The following is a 25,837-nucleotide window of genomic DNA, read 5'->3' on the forward strand; positions in this document are numbered from 1 at the left end:
AGACACCTGTAATCCCAGCTACTTGGTAGCTACGGAGGGGCTCTGTCTCATAAATCAATCAATCAGTCAATCAATCAATCAATCAATCACCAGCCCCTGAAAAGTATAGACGTAATAGTAGTTGTACTAACTATAGTTTATAGCCAACAATGGGCTACTGTGGAATTTGTTTTAGTGGCTCAGTGGAAGTTGAACATTTGATTTTGATTGGTGCAGGTAATTGCTTAAGTGATTTTGAAGTTAAACAAAACAAACTAATATTTGGATATTGCTTATTATATTTCAGTGAAAGAATCTGAAGCTGATAATACAAAGAAGGCAAAGTAAGTTCTCTATCTTTTTGTCAATTGAATGTTTTCCTTTCATGAATGGTCTCAATTTGGTTTTTCAGATTGTCAAGTGTAATGGTATGGCATTTCGTCTTTGCAGCTAGAAGCTAAGCATTTAACTTTGGTGCCTTTTGTGTGACCTAAATGTACAACTTGCAGATTTTTAAAGTAGTGGATATTGTCTGGGTTTTAAGGCGTGTTTTCCTTAGTATTGAAATAAGAAGTGGGCAGAAGGGTGTATTTTGGGGTGCTTTGCTAACAATACATATGTCTGTGAATGTGCTTGTGTGTTGTCTTGCAGTCACTTTATTTTGAGCATAAAAATATATGTTTCCAAGAGGGATCTATGGATTAATTTCTGTATTTCTAAAAATGCTCTACCCTTAAAATCTTTGCCACTTAATAAAGCAGCAATGTGAAATTAAGCTTTTATAAGGCATGTTTTCTGCATGATGGAATTAGTCTAGAACCTTTTTCCTTCTATTTCTTATGACTCTTCTATCACTCTTTTTTTTTTTTTTTTTTTTTTTCCACAGGGAAAAGATACCCCTTCACGTCTTTAGTCCCAAATACACAAAATTACGTGACTGGCACCATGAAGTTTCAGCACGTGCTCTTAACGTACAGTGATTTATGAGCCTTGTCCCCCAAGCAGCCAGCACATACCTTTTCATTTACCTTTTTTCAACTTCATAGCAAAATCTGTATTAAATTTGCCTTACGAAAAATTAGAACTTTTTCTATACTTTTCTAACAATTTCCTATAGTTGTGAGAAAAGGGAGATGAACATGTTTTATGCTAGCTGGTAGCTCACAAATGTAAAACAAAAAAAAAGAAAGAAAGAAAGAAAATTAAGGGACTAGATCTGTTCAGTGGATTTGTATCTGTTTTTGTTGTTATTAGGGTAGTAACCTTGGAAAATGAATTATTTTCATAAGTTGAATTTGGTTGGTTGGTTGAAGCAGAGGATAATGAGCAAATAATGTCCTTGTCTAATTTGGAAAATACTTCCTTTATGTTATTAACATTTCCCAAGATTACTTTTTAAGTTTATTATTATGTAACATTCAAGGTTGATTGTAAATTATTCTAAATAAGTAAATATAAGGAGGCAAGAATAAACAGAGAAGACTTTATTAAAGAAGAGTGCATGCAGTGTAGATTTAGGTATCTTTTAAAGTAGGTACTATTCAGGATGGCTCTATGAAGAGGAGGAGGTCCAGATTTGGCTCCTGGAAAAGGAAAGAAGAGAATTTTACCCCATGTGCAATGGAGAAATACAGTATTCTTTGGTTTGGTTGGATTTTCAAATCCTATTTCCTATCAAAGGAAATATCTCTAAGCTAGTGGATGTTTTTAGAGTATAGACAATTTCTAGGTATTAACTAATAAGATATAGAAAAGATAGCTTTGCTTTTTTGAATCAGAAGAACATAAATTATAATATGAATGATTATGAGACATCAGAGAAATATTTTACTTAGTGATATTAACTACTGTGCACTGCTGCTATTCCTAGGAAGCTGTGTTTTGGGCAATACATGGAAGCTAAATATATGACCAGAAACGCTTTCTGCCTTGTAATATAGTGTATTATATATTAGAGCTAAATTTAGTAATAAATGCATTTTGAAGTTTGGAAAAGTATTGTAATAAAGTTGCCTTTAACTTAGCTTTGTACTCGTTCTGTTTCCTTGAGGCTAGACACAGTGCCATCAGGACTTGTTACAGTATAACTGGGTAAAATAAACAGTTCTCTAACATTTCATTTGGAAAACACTTTTAACTTTGTGAGGTTACTAAAATAGGAGTATAAAACATGGCAGGCCAGGTGCAGGGGCTCACACCTGTAATCCCAGCATTTTGGGAGGCTGAGGCGGGCAAATCACCTGAGGTCGGGAGTTCAAGACCAGACTGACCAACATAGAGAAACCCCATCTCTGCTAAAAATACAAGATTAGCCGGGCGCAGTGGCGCATGCCTGTAATCCCAGGTACTCGGGAGCCTGAGGCAGGAAAATCGCTTGAACCTGGGAGGTTCACTAGCGGAGGTTGCGGTGAGCCGAGATCGCACCATTGCATTCCAGTATGGGCAACAAGAGCGAAACTCCATCTCAAAATAAATGAATAAATAAATAAATAAATAAATAAATAAATAAAACATGGTAAAGGATCATGTTTGATTTTTCCCCCTGAATTATTACAATATGTAGTATCCTATGTGAGTAACATAAAATCAGTTGACTGTTGTGCAACATAGAATTATTATTTGTGTGAAACTACTGCTGAAGGACCTTGCCTGCATTCAAGGGTCTATTTTTATTTTTCCAGGTATTCTTTCACTTTAATGACATAATAGTCTAGTACAACTGCCTGATAACTTGGAGAAGCTAACATTAATTTTAGATAGTGATTGATAAAATTTGGCCTGCCAAATGCATTTTAAAAATAATTCTAGGATTTATCTATGCTCATTTCTAGTATACCTCATGATATATCTTTCTTTTGTCGTATCAGTTCTTCTTCAGATACTAAGACAGATGTCCTGCCTGCTTGTGTTTTTATGATGCTGACGTCAATCCCAGTTATAACTGTGTCTCTGGCCTCTGTAAGAAAATCTACTTTCTTAGACCAGGCTTTCCTATACCCAGTAATTCTTCCAGGATCCCAAAAGATGATGTTTGAGAAACTATAGAATTAAAACGTCGTAAAAATAAATGGTGTGGTTGAGTAAACATGGTATTTTCCACCAAGAATCCAATTTCTAGAATAACTACAGAGTGGACAGAAAGAACAACTCAAAAGAATTTTAGGTAAATGGGAAAAATTTTCCCTAATACAGACAAGAGAACCTGTATAGAGTTACAACTTAAAACAGATGTAGTTAAAATAAAAATTTAATACCTTGCTTAATTAAAAATGAAGTATTTAGTGTTTCATTGAAAGCATAGACTTAGATAAATGGAATGATCCATACTTGAGTATGAGGATAAATATTCAGCCAGGATCATAAAGGACATTCCATTTGACCCTGTCAGAAGATGAATTCCTGAGCTCAGTGAATCTCCTGGGACATCTTATATTCCTAGCTTAAACACTAGCCAAAAATTATAAAAGCTTCTTGCAAAAATATTATTATAAATCTGGTGACCTAATTTATGACTTGTTTTTGTTTGTCTCTCTTATACAGACTCTTCATGTTAGGCCTGTTTTTCAAGTGAAATTGGGAAGTTGCTCTTAAGAATGTTTTCAACATTTTTTTCTTTCTTTCTTTCTTTCTTCCTTTTTTTTTTTTGAATTTGAGACGGAGTTGTGCTCTGTCACCCAGGCTGGAGTGCAGTGGCGTGATATTGGCTCACTGCAGCCTCCACTTCCCAGGTTTGAGTGATTCTTCTGCCTCAGCCTCCTGAGTAGCTGGGATTACAGGCATGCACCTCCATGCCCAGCTAATTTTCATATATTTTTTAGTAGAGACAGGGTTTCGTCATGTTGGCCAGGCTGGTCTCAAACTTCTGACCTCCAGTTATCCGCCTGCCTCGGCCTCACAGAGTGCTGGGATTACAGACGTGAGCCACCATGCCCGGCCTCAACATTTTTTTCTTACAGTGTTTTATTCAGAAGACTGAGTGTCTCACACATGGTCTAATGTATTTTTGTTACCTCAAAAATTATAGTATTGGTGGAAACAAAAGCATTCTTTCATGCATCATTGTGCCCTTTAGGAAGGCTCAGATATATAGACATCTTAGAGTTTATTTAATACAAATTGTGGTGTTAGGACGCAGAGTAGCAGTTCCTCCTTTTTTTCAAAATTATTCAAAAATATAGAATGAATTGATTTTCCCTCCAGGTATGTAATTTTGTAATTATTGTGTTTCTGATGTGTATTTAAAAATCATATAAATCATAAATATTTATTCATTGCCAGCATTCATTCTTTCAAATGCATAATTGCTGTATATGTAAATGCCAGGCACTAATCAATGTACTAGGGATACAGTAAGGAATAACAGATAAATGTATAAACAAGATGAGCTAAGGTAATTGTGTTACCAAGATAATAACTTAATATAAAATAAGTATGGCTTAGTCAGGGAAGGATTACTTTAGATTATGTGGACCTCTGAAGAGACAACCTTAATGCCAGCAGCTGGGAGAGAAAAGGAGTCAGCCGTGTGATGACTTGAAGGTGGGGAGACAAGTGTGGAAAGGAGTATGCAAGAACACAGAACAGAAAGGTCAGTGTGACTGGAGTCCAGGCTAGGCAGGGAAGTGTGCTAGAACTCCTGTACATAGACAAAACACTTATGTTCCCATTCCTATCCATAAGGTTTTAAATGGGAAATTATGATATCATATCTAACTGCTTGCAAATAAAATTAGAAAATGAAGAAGCAGGGAGGTTAGTCAGGCGGCTAATTGCAGTGCACTCACCTAGTTGGTGCCAGCCCTGATTATTAACAATTTAATGTTTCCTGTTGAGACCCAATGAAGACCTAGAAAAGAGAGGCATAAATATATGCTGATAACATGTATGTAGGGAACACAAGCATCATATCCTGCAGAGCATACATAAAACCATACAGAAAATACGAAAACACTTTGATGTATTAAATTTGACATATGATGCTCTTCATAATAGTGATGAATTTGAGGATTTAGCTGGTCTGTAAAATCTTGGCTAGAATTGTCTGGACACTTTCCTTTTGTTTATCCCATTCCAGAAAATTCCTCAAAGCAAGTAAATATTTCCTTGCACATTCTTTCCAAAGTAGGAATTATAGTAATTTTTTTCTTGGTTAGAAGTAGTAAGAAGCAGCAAGTGGTAAATTCTGAGTTTTAGACTGAGATTTGTAACTCACTGATTACTTTCTGCCCCCAAGTTTCCACTTCTCTGGAGTTAGAATCTGTGGTAGACACTGTGCTGCCCACTCAGATACCACTTCATTGGAGGACTTGATACCTCTGCTGATGGGAGTGTGGCAGGCAAGCAGCCTTCATGTGCCAGCCCCTTCACAAATCATCTCAGCTGCAGACAGTCCCTCTTCAAGACCCTAGGCTTCGTGGGTCTGCCCACATGCAGTGAACTGATCGATAAGTGGGAAGAGAGGGAAGTAAAAAACCTGGTTATTTCATCCTAATTAAGACCAACTTGAAGGGACCGTTCTAGCTCCAGAGCTGCTGTGGAGTCAGCTGAGGCTGTCCTAAGTTTTGTTTGGCAACTCCACCTCTCCTGCCCACTCCTGCTTCCTTTTCTGTCCTTTCCCCTTCACAGTTGTTGACCCTAGAGACATTTCTTAATAAGCATCCTGCATGCTAAGCTCTGCTTTCTGGAAAAGAATCATATTTTTGTAGACCCCAATTTAGACCTCAGTTGCACAGGTTCTCTTTTATTCATCTTCTCGTCACTTTCTTCGTCTTGGCCACTTCTCATCTTTCTCCTTAAGTCTTCAACCCAGATCACAAACACAGCATTTAGAAGTCTTCAAAGAAAAGATCAGTTAAGGGAAGATTGAAAGTCATGTGGAAGTCAAAAGGAACATGCATTTACTTTATTTTTTTGCCTCAAGTTAAGGATGTTTATTTGTTGACTTCATCACAGGCAGCCTAAGAGTAATGAGCAAGCAAATGTATTTAGAAATCAAATATAATCAGAGATATGTGAATGAAGCAATGAAATGAGAAGCTTCAAAATGGGAAATTAGGATTCACCAATTAAATATAATGAACACTTAAAACAGGAAAGCAGAACTTAGAATATTATGATTTTACGTGTTCTAGTCTTCCATATATAGCATTTGGAATCTTATGTATTAGCCATTTAATTTCACTTAATAAATTTTGTGTGAACACATCTGCTGTTTTCTTCACATCCTTAAAAGTTTACTTCTAGTTCTCTTCTGGGGAGATTCTGTTGCCTTTGGAAATGTGTAGGGTAATGTACAGATGTTAAAAGGAAGGAGGATGCTATTGGTGGCTAAGGATACTAAATATCTTGTAATGCACTGAAGAATCCCACAGACGGAAGAATCATCCAGCCCAATATGCCAGTTGTGTGCTACTGAGAATGACTGGATTGAGTGTAAATATTCACTTTTCCAAATTAGTTTTTGTTGTTGTTGTTGTTGTTTTGGTTGTTTTTTTCTTTTTCTTTTTCTTTTTTTTTTTTTTTTGAGACAGAGCTCGCTTTGTCACCCAGGCTAGAGTGCAGTGGCGCTGTCATGGCTTACTGCACCTCAACCTCCCATGCTCAAGTGATCCTACCACCTCAGCCTCCCAAGTAGCTGGAACTGCAGGCACACACCACCACACCTGGCTAATTTTTTGTAGAGGCAGAATTTCACCATGTTGCCCAGGCTGATCTTGAACTCTTGGCAATCTGCCTGCCTTAGCCTCCCAAAGTCCTGGGATTGTAGGTGTGAGCCATCACGTCTGGCCTAGATTTTCTTATTCCTTCCCACAATCTTGCATTCTCACCTATAGAGTGCCCTCTCCACTGCCCCACCCCACAGTAGAAATAATCTTCTCACCTCTGAACTTACATGCTATATAATTTTTACCTCTCATTTGACACTTACTTTTCTAATTTGTCTTACGGATATTTGTCTACATGTCTTAAGTTTCCAACTAAAGTTTGAACTCTTTAAAAATAAGAATCTTAGTGTAATAGTATAAATTGGAAGGAAAAGGGATTCTAATAGTCATGGTATTTCTTCCTGGATGCAACTGCAGCTGCATAAGTAAAGGCAGCTATTCAATGAAATGACTCATCTTGAAGATGGTTATTAAGATTATAAAATTCATCTCTGGTGAACTGTTTCTTCAATTAGAAATACACTATTGTCAGTCAGCTTAGGCTGCCACAACAAGATACACAGACTGGTTAGTTGGGACAGTAGAAACTTACTATCTCATAGTTCTGGAGACTCTTAAGTTCTAGGTCAAGGTGCCAGCAAGGTTGGTGTCTGTTGAGGCTTCTCCTCATGGTTGTAGATGGCCACTGTCTCACTGTGTCTCCTCACGTGGCTTTTCCTCTGTGGGGGCACAGAGAAAGAGTGAAAGCTCTGGGGTCTCTTTTTCTCATGAGGACATGGTCCCACTCGTATGACCTCATTTGACCTTAATTACCTCTTAAAAGGACCGATCTCCAAATAGTCGCATTGCGGGTTAGGGCTCCAATGTATGAATAGTGGGATACAGTTCGGTCCATAACATACACCAACTGTCTTTGTATACTAATCCTCATTTTGACAGATTATCATTTAAGAAAAAGTTATTCTTTTTTTTTTTTTTTTGAGATGGAGTCTCGCTGTGTCACCTGGGCTGGAGTGCAGTGGCCGAATCTCAGCTCACTGCAAGCTCCGCTGCCTCCCGGGTTCACGCCATTCTCTCGCCTCAGCCTCCCAAGTAGCTGGGACTACAGGTGCCTGCCACCTCGCCCGGTTAGTTTTTTGTATTTTTTAGTAGAGACGGAGTTTCACCATGTTAGCCAGGATGGTCTCGATCTCCTGACCTTGTGATCCGCCCATCTCGGCCTCCCAAAGTGCTGGGATTACAGGCTTGAGCCACCGCGGCGGCCTAAGAAAAAGTTATTCTTAAGTAGAATAATTGACTTGAGCCCAATTGGAAGCATTGTTGTCACCTCTCTTTTGGTGCTTCCTTTTTTCCTTTGGATGACCGGTATCTGTCTCCATGTTCTCTTTCCTCAACTAGAGTATATGCTCTTTGAATATAAGAATTTTAGTATGCCCCACCATGTTTGGTACTAAAAGTTACTAATTACATATAATTGCATATTTCTCCAGTTCTCTAATTGTTGAATTTTAGGGAAATTGTTTACAGCATGGCACACACTATCTCTAATGGAATATAAGTTCAATAAAAATATCAAGACATTAAAATATCAAAACATTGATACCTATATTGAAAGTAAAGTGAAACCATACCTAAGTCACTTGAAAGGGGAGTTGTACTTTGTTGGAGTAATCTAATTGCCAAAAGTTGACATTTTTATCTTGATGTTTTCTGTTTGTTAATTAGTTGTGAAAGACTTTTTTTCATTAAATGAACATTTGTTTTTTAATGTCTTCCTTTGTGTTTTTGGTGTGTTTCAACATGAAGAGCGTGGTGATTCCTGTGAGGAGAGAATAACAATTTTAAAAATAGGTACATGAAATGCTTAGTTCGTGCTCTGAATAGAAATACTAATTGAGAAAATTTTATCATTAATAAGGAAATGTTTAAATTTAAGAATCTAATCTACAACATTGATTTAAAAGAGACAACAACCATCTTATCAGTAACATATTAATAATAGAAAGTTATTAATATATGGCCTACCAGAATAGAGAATTATAGGAGACCATAGAAAATTTTATTTAGAGATAATTATGTTACACACGTGCGCGCGCACACACACACACACACACGTTTATGCTGAAAAATCATATTGTCAAAGTGCAATTTAAGTTAAAAAATGTTTTTCTTGATCTCACCATATTCTCATTTTCTACTGTATTATAATATTAATATCAACCTATGTAGTTTCAAATTTTTAATGCTATATATAAATAAAGCGGCATTTTAGTTTAGCAAAAGGATATCTAAAATAATGATCAAAACATATTTTTATCAGTCTTTCCTTTATCTTCCTTGCTTAAAGAATGATGGGTTCTGATTTTTCACATATTTATTATGGTTGTATTAGTCTGTTCTCATACTGCTATAAAGAACTACCTGAGACTGGGTAATTTATGAGGAAAAGAGTTTAATTGATTCATAGTTCCACAGGCTTAGCAGGAATCATGGGTGGGAGGCCTCAGGAAACTTACAATCGTGGTGGAAGGTGAAGGGGAAGCTGTACATCTTCACAATGGTGAGCAGGAGAGAGAGAGAAGGGGGAGGTGCCACACACTTTTAAACAACTGGATCTCGTGAGAACAAACTCACTGTCATGAGAATAGCATGGGAAAACCACCCCAATGATCCAGTCACCTCCTGCCAGGTCCCTCCCTCAACACGTGGGGGTTATAATTTGACATGTGATTTGCGTGGGGACACAGAGCCAAACCATATCAATGGTTAAGAATTATAAGGTATGATACGGCTTCCCAGTTGTCAAAGAATTAAGATGTTCATTAGGAGAGGAGTGACTGCTTCTCCCTTTAGTAGAAAAACAATTCAAACTCAGGTTACCAGTTACAATACATAAACTGAAACAGTTATGTTGAGGCGGGGAAACCATCTTCTTATAGACTATCTTCTAACCTCAAATAATGTCCACGTGATTTCTGGCTGAAGACTATCAGAATGAAATTTTAGAACTGGAAGAATAGAGTTAAAGTTACCTTTTAAGGAGAAACCTATTGCCTTTGTACATTCATTGAAAATTTAGGAAACATAAATTACATATTTCTGAACATACTGTTTTGTAAGTTTTTAAAGAAAACTTTGTTTATTAATATTCATTGACCCACACAAAATAGATTAATGAAGAAACAGTTTACTGACCTATCCCATGTCTTCATTATTGCTGTGTTTCACAAACATACTGGTCTCTTGTGACATATCCTTATTAAGTAAGACAACATTAGTTGAGTATATTACCTAAAGCTGCTATTCTTAATGAGCTATGCGAAGAAAGCAGGAATTATTCCCTTGCCTGATACTTGCACATATTTTCATGAGGTAAGAATTAGCAATTGGATTTACCCCAAAATATAGAACACCAAGATACATTTCCACAAAATATGTTTGCCAACCTGTAAAAAAGACCATGGGTCAAAAAGATGGGTATATGATGAAGTAGTTTTTGTCTCTTGCAAAATAATGGAATATTTCTAATTGATCTTTGATTTTCGCTGGTTGAGTATACTGTTTTATGCAAATACTGTTTTGCTGACTACAATGTAAAGGTCGCCATCTATTGAACATAAGTAATTACTACACTTCAGTTCCTTGTGAAACTAGTATTTAAAAATTATTGAGGCAAGAAACATAGTTCCTATGTATTTTCACATACAAATTGTTTAATTCTCTGTTAATGCTGGAAGTGTCTGTTGTTGTTGTTGTTTACCAAATTAAACTTGTACTATTAGCACTTACAAAGATCTGTTATTTATAAAAGTGTTCATAATATGCACAGTTGGCTTTCATAATCCCAGAATATTCACCAAGTTCCTTAGAGGCAGAATTTTGTCAGACCAGTAATTCTTCTCTTGTAATGCTGTTTGGATAAGTTGTTTTCCATTTCACCTTTAGAGAAGTAAATTACACATAAAATTATTTTATTGAATTAAACAAGAAAATTAAAGAAACATATATTTACTAAAACTCAGTATTGAAGAAGACTCCTGCACTTTAGTTTTTTTTTTTTACTTCAAAAGAAATCACAACTGTAAAAATTAATTACAAGCATTGATAAAAGGCAGTCTTCAAAATAATGGAAGGCTTAATTTCTATCTTTTGCTGTTACTCTATTTTATGTATTTCAGTCATATTGAAGGTTTAAGAAGTCCGAGTTTTTCTACTTTTATATTATGTGAAGGTTTGTTTATTAGAGTGATATGATTTTATAAAAGAAAATTGAATCAATATATTACATAATATAGTATAAAGCATATGACAGGTAAGGATATTTAGACATCTTCATTTTCCTTTTGGTCAAATTAAAGAACTATCTACAAATTGCATTTATCTTAAAATTAGTCTCATGTGTCCATGTATTCTCTTTTGTGTTTCTCTATTTTTGTATCTATTAAAGGGTATTGTTTGAATGCTACTTCTGTGTCCAACTCGGTAATAAGTGTTCATCTCACAGATGCACCTAATTGACCACTCCCAAAGATTCTGAATTTGTATCTTTGAACAGAAGAATGTGTTAAAACTAAGGTGACACCTGTTGCATAATTTTCAAGTTAGTGGTACACACTTATTTTGCCTCTTCACATACTTCATTCTTTATCCTGAAATGCTAGTACTTTATAAGAAGAAAAAAATTGAGAATAAATTTCTGAAAGATTTTAATGTCTTCAGGTAGTTGCATATCATTGGTTAGACAGTGAGTGAACTTGAAGCTTTAATACAGAGAAGCAACACTTAAACAAATTTGATGGAATCAAGTTTAACCTTGGCTTACAACAGTGGAATCACATACTTGTTAAAATCAGCAAAGCTCCTATCAGGGATGTTGGAGCAGCATCACAGGTATGTTTAAAAAAAGTACACCCACCAACAGTAAAACCAAAAATCCTTTATATATGAAAGGTAAAATAATCAGATAGCATCTATTCAAGGGATAAGTAAAAAAAAGAAGTGATGTTGTCAAGGGTGATTGTGAAACTAATAAATGCTCTGTGTTGAAAGACATAGCAAATAAAAATAACCGAAATCCAGACGTTTATTTACATTCTGGAGGGATTTGAAGCCCCAAATAGAAAGTGATTCTAAATGGTTCTCGCTAGACTCTTTTCCTTAATGACTTACAGTTCAGTGTATGTAGACAACTTACAGATGAGATTCACTGAGTACTATCTGCGTTTGTTTCAAATCTTGTAGGGGAAAGAAAATAGAAGAGTGGTAAAAGGAAAGTATAGTACTGATTTTCAAAAAAGAAAAAAAAAAGTGAACGTTTAACCATAAATTAATTTGAACTTGAGATCATCTGGAAGAAAGTCAAGCAGGCATTCTGAAAAGCATGGCTAGTGAGCACTGAGAAGAGGAGGGCAGAATTGCCAAGACCCAGAATAAGTTCTCAAGAAACACATCACATCCAACTTAACACATTTTGGATAGATTGGGGAGAGATGTTAATTTTAACAATTCATCAAAGAAAGGCCCTTAAAATTCTTTTGAATTTAATAATGAAATGAGGTTGATAAGTATCATGTTTGTAAATGCATAAAAGGTTGAAGGAGTTTAGCCAAAGAATATTGTTTAAAGGATTAGTGACTTGGATGAGGAGGTCCACAACTTACTGCCCATATTTGTGAGTACCATGAAGCAGGGAGATATAGCATACATGTTCAGTAACCAGTAAGGTTGGCAAAACTAAATATTAAAGAAGGATTTTTAAAAGAAAATAAACCCAGTAAGAGTGAGTCATGTCGTATAGCTCCTAAAATGATAAGCAATAGTTCTGTTCTGCACTAGTAAATCCCACCTGGTGGCATATTATGCTAGTCCTTGACTTTAATCTCTGACAATTACATAGATAATCCCAAGAAAATCAACTGAAGACTAACTGAGACAATTAAGCTGTCTTTGGGTGAAAAGCAGTTATATGAATAGTTGATACTAGATGATAATCTGGGCTGGTTCTTTGACCTAAATCCAAGCAGGTCTTTTTCCCTAAACATTCTCCTTTAGTCTCAGGCCTCACTTATTAGCAGTGGCCCCTGCTCATGTTTAGCATATATTATATATAATAAATACATCCAACAAATGTTTATCAGGCACTTATTTGTGCTAGTTTCTAGGAAAATGAAGGTGCTATTATGAACTTAGTCTAGTAAAGCAGACATGCAATGAAAAAGCAAAATAAGGAAAAATATAGTTTTAGGTTATGATATATTCTATAAAGTAATATAGTACAACATGAATATAATGAGGGGAGGGGAAGAGTAAGGTCATTAGACTCTAGTTAGAGAAAAAGAAGATAATTTGAGCTGAAATGTGAGTGCCCTGAAGGAGTCAGTCATGTGGATATGGAGATGTCCTCTCCAGGCAGAAGGAAGAACTAATGCAGAGTCCCTGAGACAGGAGTCAATTGGTGTGTTTAAGGAACTGAAAAAGAGCCATTATGAATGGGACGTAGTAAATAAGAGAGAAAATGATAAGAGAGTACATGAAGTAGTCAGGGGCCAGATTATTGATTGCCTTGTAGGTTGTGTTAAGGAGTTTAGATTATTTTCCTAATTAAATGAGAGGCCTAATATAGGATTGTAGTCATAGGAGTAACATCTGATGTGTATTTTTAACAGATCACCCTGAATACTATGGAAAATTCATTGTAAGGGAGAAATAATGAAAGCAGGAGACTCTTATGAGTATCCCCATAGTTCAGGCAAGCATTGTAGTGGCTGTGGAGATAGAGAGCATTGGATAGGTTTGTATTTTAGAGGAAGAGCTGATAGGTATGTAGAAATATTGAGGTGGAGGGGAATGGAGAGTGGAAAATTGGTAAGTCAGTGAATTTGTGAAGAACTAGTTCAGTTGATAAGAGTTAATGAGAATGGTCAGAGTCAATTTGGTACAGTAAAAAAAGTAATAGAATTGAGAGCAGACTGAGAAAAAAGGGTCCTTAAAATTTAAATTTCAGACATGTTGTACTTGATGAAAAATTAAAGGTTATGAATTTTGGAGTGCATGCTGATGTATTCCAGGTGTAAGGCCTAGCCTTAGAGGAATATGTCATTGAAGTGAAGAAGTCAAAGAATTTAATAGTAAGATTATTTATTCAGTGATTTTACATGATTATTGAAATAATCATGAAAGATTGTTGGAATGGGGTAAAGAGGAAGGCAGTCAGGAGCTAAAACAAACAGTAGGTGAAGTAGAGACAAGACAGTAGGAAGGCCATATAGTGAATGGTATAGTGAGCCTCCAAGGACTTGGGATTTTGGAGGATCGAAGATGACTGATAGTAGTTAAAACAGTAATGAAGAGCACACTTGCTCTATCTCCAGGTTTATAAAAATAAGGCATATGAAAGAAAAAGCAACCTCTGTTTGAAGAGACTGCAAAGAAGGTATAGTAAAACAGCAAAGGATTTATGAGGGCTGTGATAGATGGTGAAGTGATTAGATTAGGAGATGAACAAAGCAGTAAAGAAATAAGAGTCCAGGAGATGCTCGGTGACCCAAGGGATTTGAACTTCTGGTTGTGGCAGGTAAATAAGGTTAAGTGGGAAGCATGATGGGATTAATCCTCAGAGTCCATTACAGGAAAATGGATACTGGAATGTAAGCTTCATGAAGGCAGGAAATTAAAGTGGACAATAGGATGTGTGAAGGTGCCTGACACAAAGTGGGAATTCAAGTAATTGTTTTTTGTTATTGAATGAATGAGTGAACGCAATGAGTGATTGAATGGGTGCGTTCAGGACATATGATCCAGAATATTTGGTTAGTGTGTACCCACTTAGCTATTGTTCTGTAATGCCAACAGGACACTCTCACTGGAGCGTGAGGTACTGTGGTGGCTTTCTCAAGAAATGTGGCCTCTTTAAGGATTCACTGTGGGTGGCTGTTCAGTGGTACACATTCAGACATATTCTTTTATATTTTCAAACAGCTAACTTGACTCAACACTATTCATTAAATAATACATGCCTTTCTCCTCTGTATCCCAAATCTGAAAAATACCTTTATTGTTTATAAATTCTTTTTCTGATATTAGGATTATGTTAAAACTACAAAATAACAGATTTTTGTTGCATATAAGAAGCTATTTGTAACTAGTATAAATTTCTGAAGTCATGGATCAGAATGATCCAGTGAAGAAATTGATGATGGAAAGTGAGAGGGCCTAAGGTTAGTGGTAAGTGCCCTGCAGTTACTGAGGAAGTCAGGCTTTTATCAGGGGATTGCCCCAAGTGACTTTTAAGTTGTCATTACACCTTAAAATCTTCATATTATATTTGCATTTTATATAAATATAATACATGCTCATTCTTTACCTGGCTTTAGACCCTATAGAACATTTTCTATGTAGAGATCAAAGAATACTCTAGATAACTAAAGAATTTACAAAATACTAAGTACTGAACACTTAATAATGATAAAATCCGTTATGGGGTGGCAGCAGCAGAGAAATGTGTACAAGTTAAGGCAGAGTTTGAAAGATGTGAGAAAATGGAAATTGTCATCAAAGAGCAAACTCTTCCCCTAATACAAATGTCTTAGTTCAAGCTATTAGAACAAAAATATCATGGACTGGGTGGCTTAAACAACGGTTATTTCTCAGTTCTGGAGTCTGTGAAGTCAAGATCCAGGCACCTGTATACTCAGTGTCTGGTGAGGGACTGCTTCTTAGTTCATAGATGATGCCTTCTCACTGTGTCCTCACATGGTAGGAGAGAGGGAGCTCTCTGAGGTCTCTCTTATAAGGGACCCCATTCATGAGCGCTGTCTACCTGTGTAACCTAATCATCTCCCAAAGGCCTCACCTCCTAATACTATCACATAGGGGGTTAGGATTTTGACATATGATTTGGGGGTGGGGGGACACAAACATTCACTATATAGCAACAAATGGTAAGTTCCAATTCTTTCAGCAATATCCCTTTTTTGTTTCCTTTTCCTTGCTTAAGTGGGAAGCTCCTAGAAAAATGATTTCTTTGAGTTAGTCCTTGTTTGCTCTTACAAAAAATCAACCTCATTTATATTTTTTTTTAGTAGGGATGGGGTTTTGCCATGTTGACCAGGCTGGTCTCGAACTCCTGACCTCAGGTGATCCACCTGCCTTGGCCTCCCAAAGTGCTGGGATTACAGATGTGAGCCACTGTGCCAGGCCCCTGCAGTCTGGTTTCTGTTCTCCTCATTCCACTGAAGTTATTCTAACCATGGGTGCTAGTACAGTAGCTCCACCATATACCAAACTACTGACTTTAGCATATTACCAAGGATAATTTTAATACCAGCATTGTAAGATTATTGGGAAGGATTAAATATTAAGCGATGAAAAAATATTTGCTTTTATTATTATAAATTATCATTAATGACCAAGTGCCTGAATTATGAAAGAACTTAGTTCAAGACATTGAACAGATAGTCTAATGTGACTGGAGTTCAGTGAATAAAGGGGAGTTCAGTGAATAAAGGGAAAATTGGTTGTAGGTACTTGAGAGGTTGATCATAACAGGTCATTTGGGGATTTGTAGAGCATGTTAAGCATTTTGGGTATTATCCTAATTGCGGTAGGAATTCATTGCAAGGTTTTAATCAAAATAATGATTTGATAAAATGTGTTTTGTTGTTTTTTCTTCAGGCATGTGGGCTATACTAAACCATGCCAGAAAACACAGGGGCTGGATGGGGCAGGATTTGGCAAGAGAGGAAGCAAGAGAGCAGTTAGATAGTTCTTAAATCACTAGTATAAGTTAGTGCTTATCATAGTCTAGATGAGAAAGGGTAGTAGCAGAGAAGTGGGATAGATGGATGGTGTAATGAGAAAAACTTGGGACTGTAATGCCCCCCCCCAACCCCTACAAACTGGGAAAACTGAAAGTTGCCAAGAGACTAAAGAATGACTCAGACAAGTCCAGCTTGATGAGTAGATGAGTTTATGAGGACTTACATACAGGGCACTACTGGACAGCAGCAGTATGGCTCCAAGAGATCCACAGCATCTCCCATCTCTAGGCTGCTTTTAAGCTAATTTTCTGGCTCTGCCGTGTGTGTGTATGTGTGTGTTTGTGTGTACGCTGTGTGTGTGTGTGTGTGTACGCCCACGCATGTGCGTGTGTGCATATAATGGGACTGTTTTCCTTGGTATGTTCCCAGCCATGCCTCAGGATGTTTGGGTTCTCAGGGACACCTGCTTCTTGGCTAGGCACCATGGCCGTAGCTAACTGCCTGGCCCTCAAGTTTCAAGCATTGAATATAACACCCTTAAGTAACCTGGTAGGGGACCCGTCACACCACTGATGGATTAAAAATATAAATTTGGAAGTAGAGTCATTGGGACATGGTGAAAGATGATTTGAGATAGTGAGAGAGATATTAGAGGTATTAATAACTAAAGGGCAATTCAAAATATGGGCTGCTGCTCATAGGGGAGAGCTGGGCTAGATATAAATCTGGACATTAGGTGGTGTTGAAGCTACAGGAGAGAGTAATGTCACTAAGAGTACAGAGAAATAAAGCCTAGGACAGAGAACTCTCAGGAAATGGAATAGCCAGTGAAAGAATAATAAAAGCAGGCAGGTGAATAGGGTTGAGGCACAGATGACAGGAAAAGAGAAGCAGTAGTCAGTTGAGCCAGACACTAAGTAAAATGAGAAATGCACGCAAAACGACAAATACTGTATGATTCCACTGATAGGAGGTATCTAATATAGTCATCTTTGGGCCAGGTGCGGTGGCTCACGCCTGTAATCCCAGCACTTTGGAAGGCCAAGGCGGGCAGATCACTGGAGGTTGGGAGTTCGAGACCAGCCTGACTAACATGGAGAAACCCCGTCTCTACTAAAAATACAAAAATTAACCAGACGTGGTGGTACGTGCCTGTAATCCCAGCTACTCGGGAGGCTGAGGCAGGAGAATCGTTTGAACCAGGGAGGTGGAGGTTGCAGTGAGCCGGAATCGCGCCACTGTACTCCAGCCTGGGTGACAGAGTACGACTCTGTCTCCAAAAAAGAATTAAAATAAAGTAGTCATCTTCATAGAAACAGTAGAATGGTGGTGGTTACCACGGGCTAGGGGGAGAGAGTAGGGGTAGTTGTTCAATGGGTTATAGAGTTTCGAATATGCAAGATGAAAAACTTCTGGAGATCTCTTCCACAATAATGTGAACGTACTTCACACTACTGACTGTGCACTTGAAAATGGTTAGGATAGTAAGTTTCATGTTACGTATTTTTTACCACAGTTTTTAAAATGAGGAATGCAAATTGTCCATTGAATTTAGCCACAAAAAGGTCATCAGTGACCTTAGCAAGATGCAGTTTCATAGAGTGTTGGGGATTGGAGTCTAGTTGAGATGACTGAAGACTGACAGTCAAGTGAGTATACTGTTATTTCAGAGTCTGGCTGGTAAGGGGAATAGGAAAATAGAAGGTAAAGATAGTCTGTTGTTTTTAAGAGAAACTACAGCATTTTAAAAGAGGACTCAAAGCATCCAGTAGAGAAGGAGAGATGGATTAATTGAGGCCACTGAGATTAAGGGAGGAGATAGAGTACACAGCATAAAAATGTTGCTATTGGGCAGTTGTCAGGACTAGGGGATAGAAAAAGAATTCTTCTTACTGGTCCTACAGGATGGTAAGGATGGTAAATTAGTAGATGGACAACTCATTCCTGATTTGCTGGACAGATTGTTCACAAGGGTCCATACTGAACAAGTGCAGAGATTGTGCAGAAAGACACAATGCATCAATAGCTCTTTGTTCTTGTATCCTGAGAAAAGCAAGCCAAAAGGGAAAGACTTTATCTGGGAAAGAGAAAGTCTTCATACCTCTCTGTGGTGAGAAATGAAAACTCACTTAAGCAAGACAAGGCCAAAAATTTGGCTGCTGCAGATATGCTGTTAATCAGAGCTTCTTCCAACCTAAAAGGAGTAAACATTGGGGAATGTCAGAATGAGAACTGACACTGATGTTTGTTCCATAGTAAATAAGGTAGTTTAAGATTTTTGTCTTAAGTCAAGTTTTAAGAGTTTGGCTAAGCAATGAAGAGATAATCAATATGTGTAATACATGGGAAACCTCCCAAGTACATTTGCTTGGAAACATGGAGATCATCTCCAAAGGTGTTTCATGATTTATATGAAATTTATTATCAAATAGCACTCAGCTTTTTCCAGTCAGCATATTTCATGGAGATGTTGGAAGACTCAACTTCTCCAACTCACTCCCTTTTCTTTTTTTCTTTTTAATCTGTCCTGTGGTAATATGTAGATATTGATAATAATTTATACCCATATTTTCTTTTTTCCTGAAATATTTGTAATTTTTTAATATTATAAAGGACATTTCTTTAAAGGTATTTTTGGAACACTATCCATGTCTTTGAAGTTATCATGTGTCCACTTATGCAAAAATCTGTTTAGTCAGAGTTGTGACACAGTCTTTAGAAGGTACAAATATGTTTCAATATACAAATATTGTGAATTCATTATTTGGAAAAAATAAATTTCAACCTTTTATTCACAAATATTTGTTAACCTTATGGTAAGCATTTTGTTACACTTCATGTATATTAGTAACTATTGATGTCAGGGAACTTCTGGTCTACTGAGATTGTCTGGATTTAAGTAAAGACACACATTGTATAATAATAACAACAAATTCTATGAGTAAAAAGTACAGACTGCTATGACAGCACATGACAGGGGCAGCTAAGGTGGCTTGGGGAATCAGGGAGGCTTCTGGGAGAAGGTGACATTTAAACTGAGGCCAGAAGGATGCTTAGGAGTTATCCCAGTGAAGGTGTGGTAGAGCGAGGGCTGTAGACAGTGAGGAGTGGGAGACTGTGCAGAGGCCAGGAGGGGGAAAGAAGCAGGGCCTTTTTCAAAAAGAAATGGAAGGCCCAGTGGACTGGAGCAAGCCAAAGAGAGTGGACAAGCTTCATGACATAATGCTGAAGAACAGGTAGCCCAGGATCACTTAGGGCAGGACTAGAAGGTCTAAGCAACAGACATGATCACATTTGTATTTTTCAGAGTTCACTCTGGTAGCTGTGTGGAGAAGTTATTTTCTAGGACAGGGGTCGCAAATTTTTTTCTGTATAGGTCCAGATAGGAAATGTACTGGATTTTTCAGGCCATATGATCTGTCACAATTGGTCAGTTCTCATATCATATGAAAGTAGCCATAGACATATGAAGAATGAACCTGGCTATGTTCCAGTAAAGTTCCAATAAAACCTTACTTATGGATGCTGAAATTTGAATTTTATATAATTTTTGTGTGTCATCATATTATTTTGATTTTCTTAACCGTTAACCATTTAAAAATATGAAAACTATTCTCAGGCCATACAGAGAGAGGCAGGGCCTGAATTTGGCCAGCATGCCATGGTTTGCTGACCCATGTTATAGTTCTTATGTTTCTTATTCTCTTAACCTTTCTGCTCTATCTCTTAAATAATGTTTTAGTTCTATCATGGCATTTTTCTTCAACTGTCTACATTTTTTCAACACTCTGGTAAAGGTATGACTAATGTGGAATAAAAAACAGGAATAGGACCTCTCCTTTTCTATTTTTTAATTCATTTGAAAATCAGTGTAAAATGACTGACCATTCTATTTTTTTATCCACAGACTTTTTTTTTTTTAATGGCTAATTTTGTATTTTTCCTGTTTTATTTTTCTTCGCAAAGTTTTATACTTGGTGCTTTCTTTTTATTGAACTTAACATTGAGTTTTTCATTTTTTCTTTACCTGGCAATAGTTCTTCTAAAATTTAATTCTGGCATTCTAAATAAAAAATAGTACAGATAACAGAAAATCAAAGTAAAGAATACTCAAAACAAAGCCCTACGATTGCATGCCACCATCTGTTGTACGAGCAGATAAAATAGTTTGTTTACATCAAGATAAACAACATCCATATAACTTCAGATCTACAAACACAGCATTCTGACGTGAACTTTTTGGTTGCTTTCTTATAGGACACTTTTAGGCAGCTGCCTCACAATGTGCTGGAAAGCATTATATAGTGGAAATAGTACAGACAGACCTAGTCCAAATTCCACCTGACCCTTACTAGATGTATGGTATTGGGCAACTTAATTAACTTCTTGGAGCCTAAGTTTTTTTAAAGCATTCAAAATACATAGTCAGTGAGTGGGAATTTCCACCTTCTTTTCGCCTGTAAGCATAATATTTTATTACATAGAAGTAGTCATGTTAAAGAATTTGGGGGGAAACAGCCCATATTTTGTGGTGGCAGAAGTGTTGGTTTTTGTTTTAACCATTTGTAGATGTGAAGTAAAAAAAAAAAAAAAAAACCAATAGTGTTCCCAAAATTGAACTAATAGACATTTAAAAGATGGTATAGATGATAAATATCTTTTGTACTTTTCATTACTATTTCCTTTGCCTTATATATTTTACTTCTGAAAACTTAGGTTTGACAGTTCTCTGGAAGACCTGCCTAAGAGTGGACCTCACCCACCTGCAACTCCTCAGGTGTTAACCATTGGTAGCCAAGTGGCCACACTTTCTAAAGTAGCAACTACTTATTCTAGGTAGACTTTTCCTTCCTGTTTCTAAAGTTCAAAACTAGTAGTGAATTTAAATATACTAAACTGTTTGAAAAAGAAAAGATGATTGTTGATTATAGAACTGACATCATTAACATATAGACAAGAAAGTTTAGCACTCAGCCTCAAAACAGCACTTCTCACTGCTTTTATATTTTTATTTTTGTTTAGTTTATAACTTCTAATATAGAATCAAGAAATCTCTTTTATTTATTCACTTTGTGATTGGGAAAGTTAACTTGCTGGGTTTGTCATAAGTCTCCTTTTCTGAATTAGATCATTTGCCTCAAAGACAGGTAAAGATCATACACAATATGTTACCAGGTGCCCAGCCATTTTCTTAAGATACTCAGATAAGTAACTGCTTATGAGATATCACTAGATTCTGCTGATACTAAATCCTTTTCTATTATTTGTGATACACTATGATGAAAGAAGTTCATTACTATTTCCTTCCTGGAGCAGAATAAATTAGCTGATTTATTTTTTTAAGTGATTTTTTAATAGACTAAGTTTCTAATTCTTATTATTCACCACTACGTCTCCAAATAGTAACCATTGTCTCAAAGATGCAGAGTAATTCAGAAACTCAGAAGTGGAATCACATGATAACTGTATTCTTCTCTTTGACATTCATGCTACCTACCCTGCTCTGCCATTGATAGCACCTTTCTTTTCTCTTTCCAGCCCCTGACGTTTTCTTTTCTAACCATTCACAACAGTTGTCAAAACTTAGCCATACAGTTTAATTTAATGAATAGACTTAGATAGATCAAAAAAATTACTTAATTCTGTATCATTTTGAAAACATAGCTTGCAACTATTAATTTTTTTTCTAATGGTTTTTGTAAAGTTATAGCCTATGGAACTTGGAAGAATGACTTATCAAATTCTTCTGACAGGAAAAAGAGACTTATGTCAACCCTCATAGTTTCAGACATCTAAGCTCAGTTTAACCAGAGGTTGAGTTTGCCACAAAATGACTTTGTGTTGGAGGTGGCCATTGAAAAAAGTGGTCATACTGTAGTGATGATGCTCATTGATAACTTGCACCCATAAATGAAGAAGAGAGACTACAAGTTTCACACTATGCATTTTAGACACTCTTTATTTTACTTAATAACCAATTTGAAAATCATTACAGTCATAATGATAGGATGTTCATTCCTGTCCAGGCATTTGATCTTTTCTGAAAGGCCAAGGGAGAATTATTATTTTAAGTAATAAATACTTATTAGTTCTGAAGATAAAATGCTATGCCTGCATTTAAAAATGCTTACAGAACTAACTGAAAATAGAAATATGGAACTCAGCAAAAAAGGTGATGTTTTGATCATATTCACTGGAACATCTGTTTATTTTTGCAAAGGTCCTTTCCCTGCTTAAATAGCTTTACTCTCAATATTTTAAACAATTACCTCTTTTCATGTTAATACATATTGCTGCTTCTCAATAAGCAGTCAGTTGTACCTGCTTCTCCTGAAAACATAAGCCTTATTAAAATGTCATGTTGTCAGTGTATATCGTCTCTAACGTGTAAAGCTCGTTATATAGAGGCTTTTTGGGGAAAAACAATTTTTCTTCTTTTTATGCTTATAGAAAATCAGACTTCATGTTTAGATTTATTTTCTGCTAAGTTGTTGGCGAGTCAGTCTTCAAATGTGTGATACAAGGTAATTTTAAATAGGAATACAGTCAGTGAACTTAAATACATTCAAAAGTATTTGTATGTCAAAATCAGCTTTATGGAGGATTATACATCAGCTTTTATCTTCTGAGAGGAATCATAGCAGCAGTAACTAAATGACCTGAACTCCTATTACACTTCTGACACTTCACACTTTTATAATGCCTACATATTAATATGGAATGGTTGCTCTCTTGTATTTATTATGCTACCCTTTCTCACTTTCCTTTTTGTTCCTCTCCTGTTTTTCTTTCCCTACCTGTCAGTTTAAGCAGCTCCACAGGAAATGTGGAAGATTCTTTCGAAGGTTTTCGAAACTTTTCTACCTTCTCTTCTCCTGCTAGATACAGTGCTGCAGTTCTGAGCAGTGCAGCTGCTACTGTGTCTGCTGTTATTGCTGCAAAAACCAGGTAGAACTACATATGCAGCCTCTGTCTGATACAATCTCAGCGCTCTTCACTGTCTTACAGTTCACCTCAAAGAAAACATATCTGTTTGAAGCAATCATAGCTCTATTGTGAGCTCTTAATTGTGTAGTGGATATTTTATCTAGGTTGCGGATAAATCTCACAGTATTTGTTACTGTTTTTTTCTTAAAAATCACCTTTTAATCTCTCCATTGCTGCCATTTATGTATGGTATTTCTCAGTTGCGTGGATTATTACATGTTGTGTGCTTATTGGCACTTGGATTTTTACAATTTTCAGGTTTTATATTTGAAACAATAAAGTATTAATGAGTATTTTAAGTTTCTATTGATTTTATCTTCTCCCACGACCTTTAAAGGGTGATCTGAAGACTACTGTCCCCTAAAAAAATAAAATCGCATCCTTTCCCAAAAAGAATAAATTGGTTTTATTTTCGTGGTTTGGGGGTTTTAGATAATTTCTATAGTCTTTAGAGCTTCAAATGCTTTCTAGATGATGGCTTTGACCATTTTGGTGAAAATCTAATCAATGTTATATTAATGAGTAAAGTGATAGAATAAACTCTTGGCGCTTCTTTTATCCTCCTTTGCTGCTTTGTGCTTCCCCTCCGTCTTCCCCTCTCTCCCCACCCTCTTTCTCATAAAGGAAATGTTTCAAATCACAGACCTTAAAAACTACTGTCTTCTACTGGTAGTGCGATTTTTGACTTAAAACTCTTTCTAAATGCTTACCAGGCTCTACGCTCCTGAAAGATATCACTCGCTCTTGGATGCACTTTGCATCAGTCCTGTCTCCAAGCCTTTAGCTTTTTCCTATCTGCAGTCCTCAAGGAAATCAACTGGCTCTATCCATGTTAAGAAAACAAGGTACTGTGGGAGCAGATATGGCAAGTGGTGGTTTGCTGTTAAGGATACTGCTTTCTCTAACACGTCACCACTGTATTAACAGGCCAGGTGACAACATGCTAGAGCTCTAGGGATTTGCGCCCAATTTTGAATTAACTGTAATGTCAATGCCATGCTAATGCACAAGCACAGTATGTCCTATGATTATTAACTCACCTTTTAACCTTTTGTGACATCTTTCCTTAGCATACTTGATGTTTGGTGTGCAATTCCATGTAATTGTACAAGTATTTAAATTGCAGTAGAATTTCTGTTTTTTATTGCATGGATATAGCTGTATTAGAATCCTCACCTCAAATGTTTAGTAAGACGTACCTTTTGGAAAAACAAAAAATAATAATGCTCAATTTTGATTGACTGTGTATTCTAGTTCTTAAATATGAAAGTTTTGCTTGGAAAAGCAGCTTAATTTCCACTATTTGGGAAATGCTAAACACCAAAATAGATTTTTCTATTAAGCTTAAGGATTAAGCCAGAAATTTTTAGGCATAATATAAAAATAAAAATATCACAAGTATTTACTAAAGATATAAACTCAGTGAAACAAATGTATACAATGATTTTCGACAGAACATAAAATCAGTGGCAAAGTGTACAACATACTTAGTGAAAACCTGATATAACTAGGCTGTCTATTGATTAGATGTTTGTATTCTAACCACTGTTATAGAGATTTTTCAATATATTTACCTGGGCCAGGTGCAGTGGCTCATACCTGTAATCCCAGCACTTTGGGAGGCTGAGGCGGACAGATCACGAGGTCAGGAGTTCGAGACCAGCCTGGCCAACATGGTGAAACCCTGTCTCTACTAAAGATACAAAAAATTAGCCGGGTGTGGCGGTGGGCGCCTGTAATCCCAGCTACTCGGAGACTGAGGCAGGAGAATCACTTGAACCCAGGAGGCAGAGGTTGCAGTGAACCGAAATCACGCCATTGCACTCCAGCCTGGGCGACAGGGCAAGACTCTGTCTCAAAACAACAACAACTATATATATATATATGTTTATTCTGGGTAACTTTTAAGGGAGGTGTTTAAACAAGGGAGAAAGATGATAGTACATTTTTCTCTAAGACAGTACCTGAAATTATTTATTTGCAGAATTGTAAGTGTTCAATGAGCAGAAGTCTTTCATTGTCAGGGCTGAGATTATACAGAGGCAGGTTACTGACCTTGCTTAGAGTACACTTTGAGTACTTGAGTACACTTATACTACATTTTTAGAACTTGGTAAGAGCTATAGATCCTCTCTCCAGAAAAGTGCCTGTGTGCATATACATGCAAACGTGTGCATGCATTTATGGACTGACTGTACTATCTGTGGCCCCACCTCTAGAGCCAGTATTAGTAGTCATCACCATTGCTTATTAACAGTAGGACACAGACAAAATATAGTTTGATATTGAGAGAAGGAAATGGTTTCTAAAAAGATAGTCTAGTTGGCATTCTGGGGTTTCCTGAGGAGACCCTTGCTAACTTAGTGAGAGGGGTACCCAAAAGACCAGATACATTTTATCTGGTATGAGAGTAATCATAAAATGTGTCAGAGACATTTTATCTTGATT

General features: G+C 36.6%; 1 protein-coding gene across 4 annotated transcripts in view; it reads left to right on the forward strand.

Moving 5' to 3' along the window:
- The window catches only part of PDLIM5 (PDZ and LIM domain 5), a 211,717-nt gene that overhangs the window by 129,066 nt on the left and 56,814 nt on the right, over positions 1–25,837 (forward strand). For 2 of the 4 annotated variants that reach the window (XM_023193318.1, XM_023193319.1), the window contains one exon: positions 287–323. In XM_023193318.1, the coding sequence (XP_023049086.1) occupies positions 287–323 (37 nt within the window). Of the gene's footprint in view, positions 1–286; positions 324–865; positions 2,003–21,118; positions 21,239–23,206; positions 23,351–24,102; positions 24,235–25,837 lie in introns of those variants that run through there. The other 2 variants (XM_023193321.1, XM_023193320.1) reach the window with 2 other exon arrangements.

This window comes from Piliocolobus tephrosceles, chromosome 3, assembly GCF_002776525.5.
Source record: "Piliocolobus tephrosceles isolate RC106 chromosome 3, ASM277652v3, whole genome shotgun sequence".
Lineage (NCBI taxonomy): Eukaryota > Metazoa > Chordata > Mammalia > Primates > Cercopithecidae > Piliocolobus > Piliocolobus tephrosceles.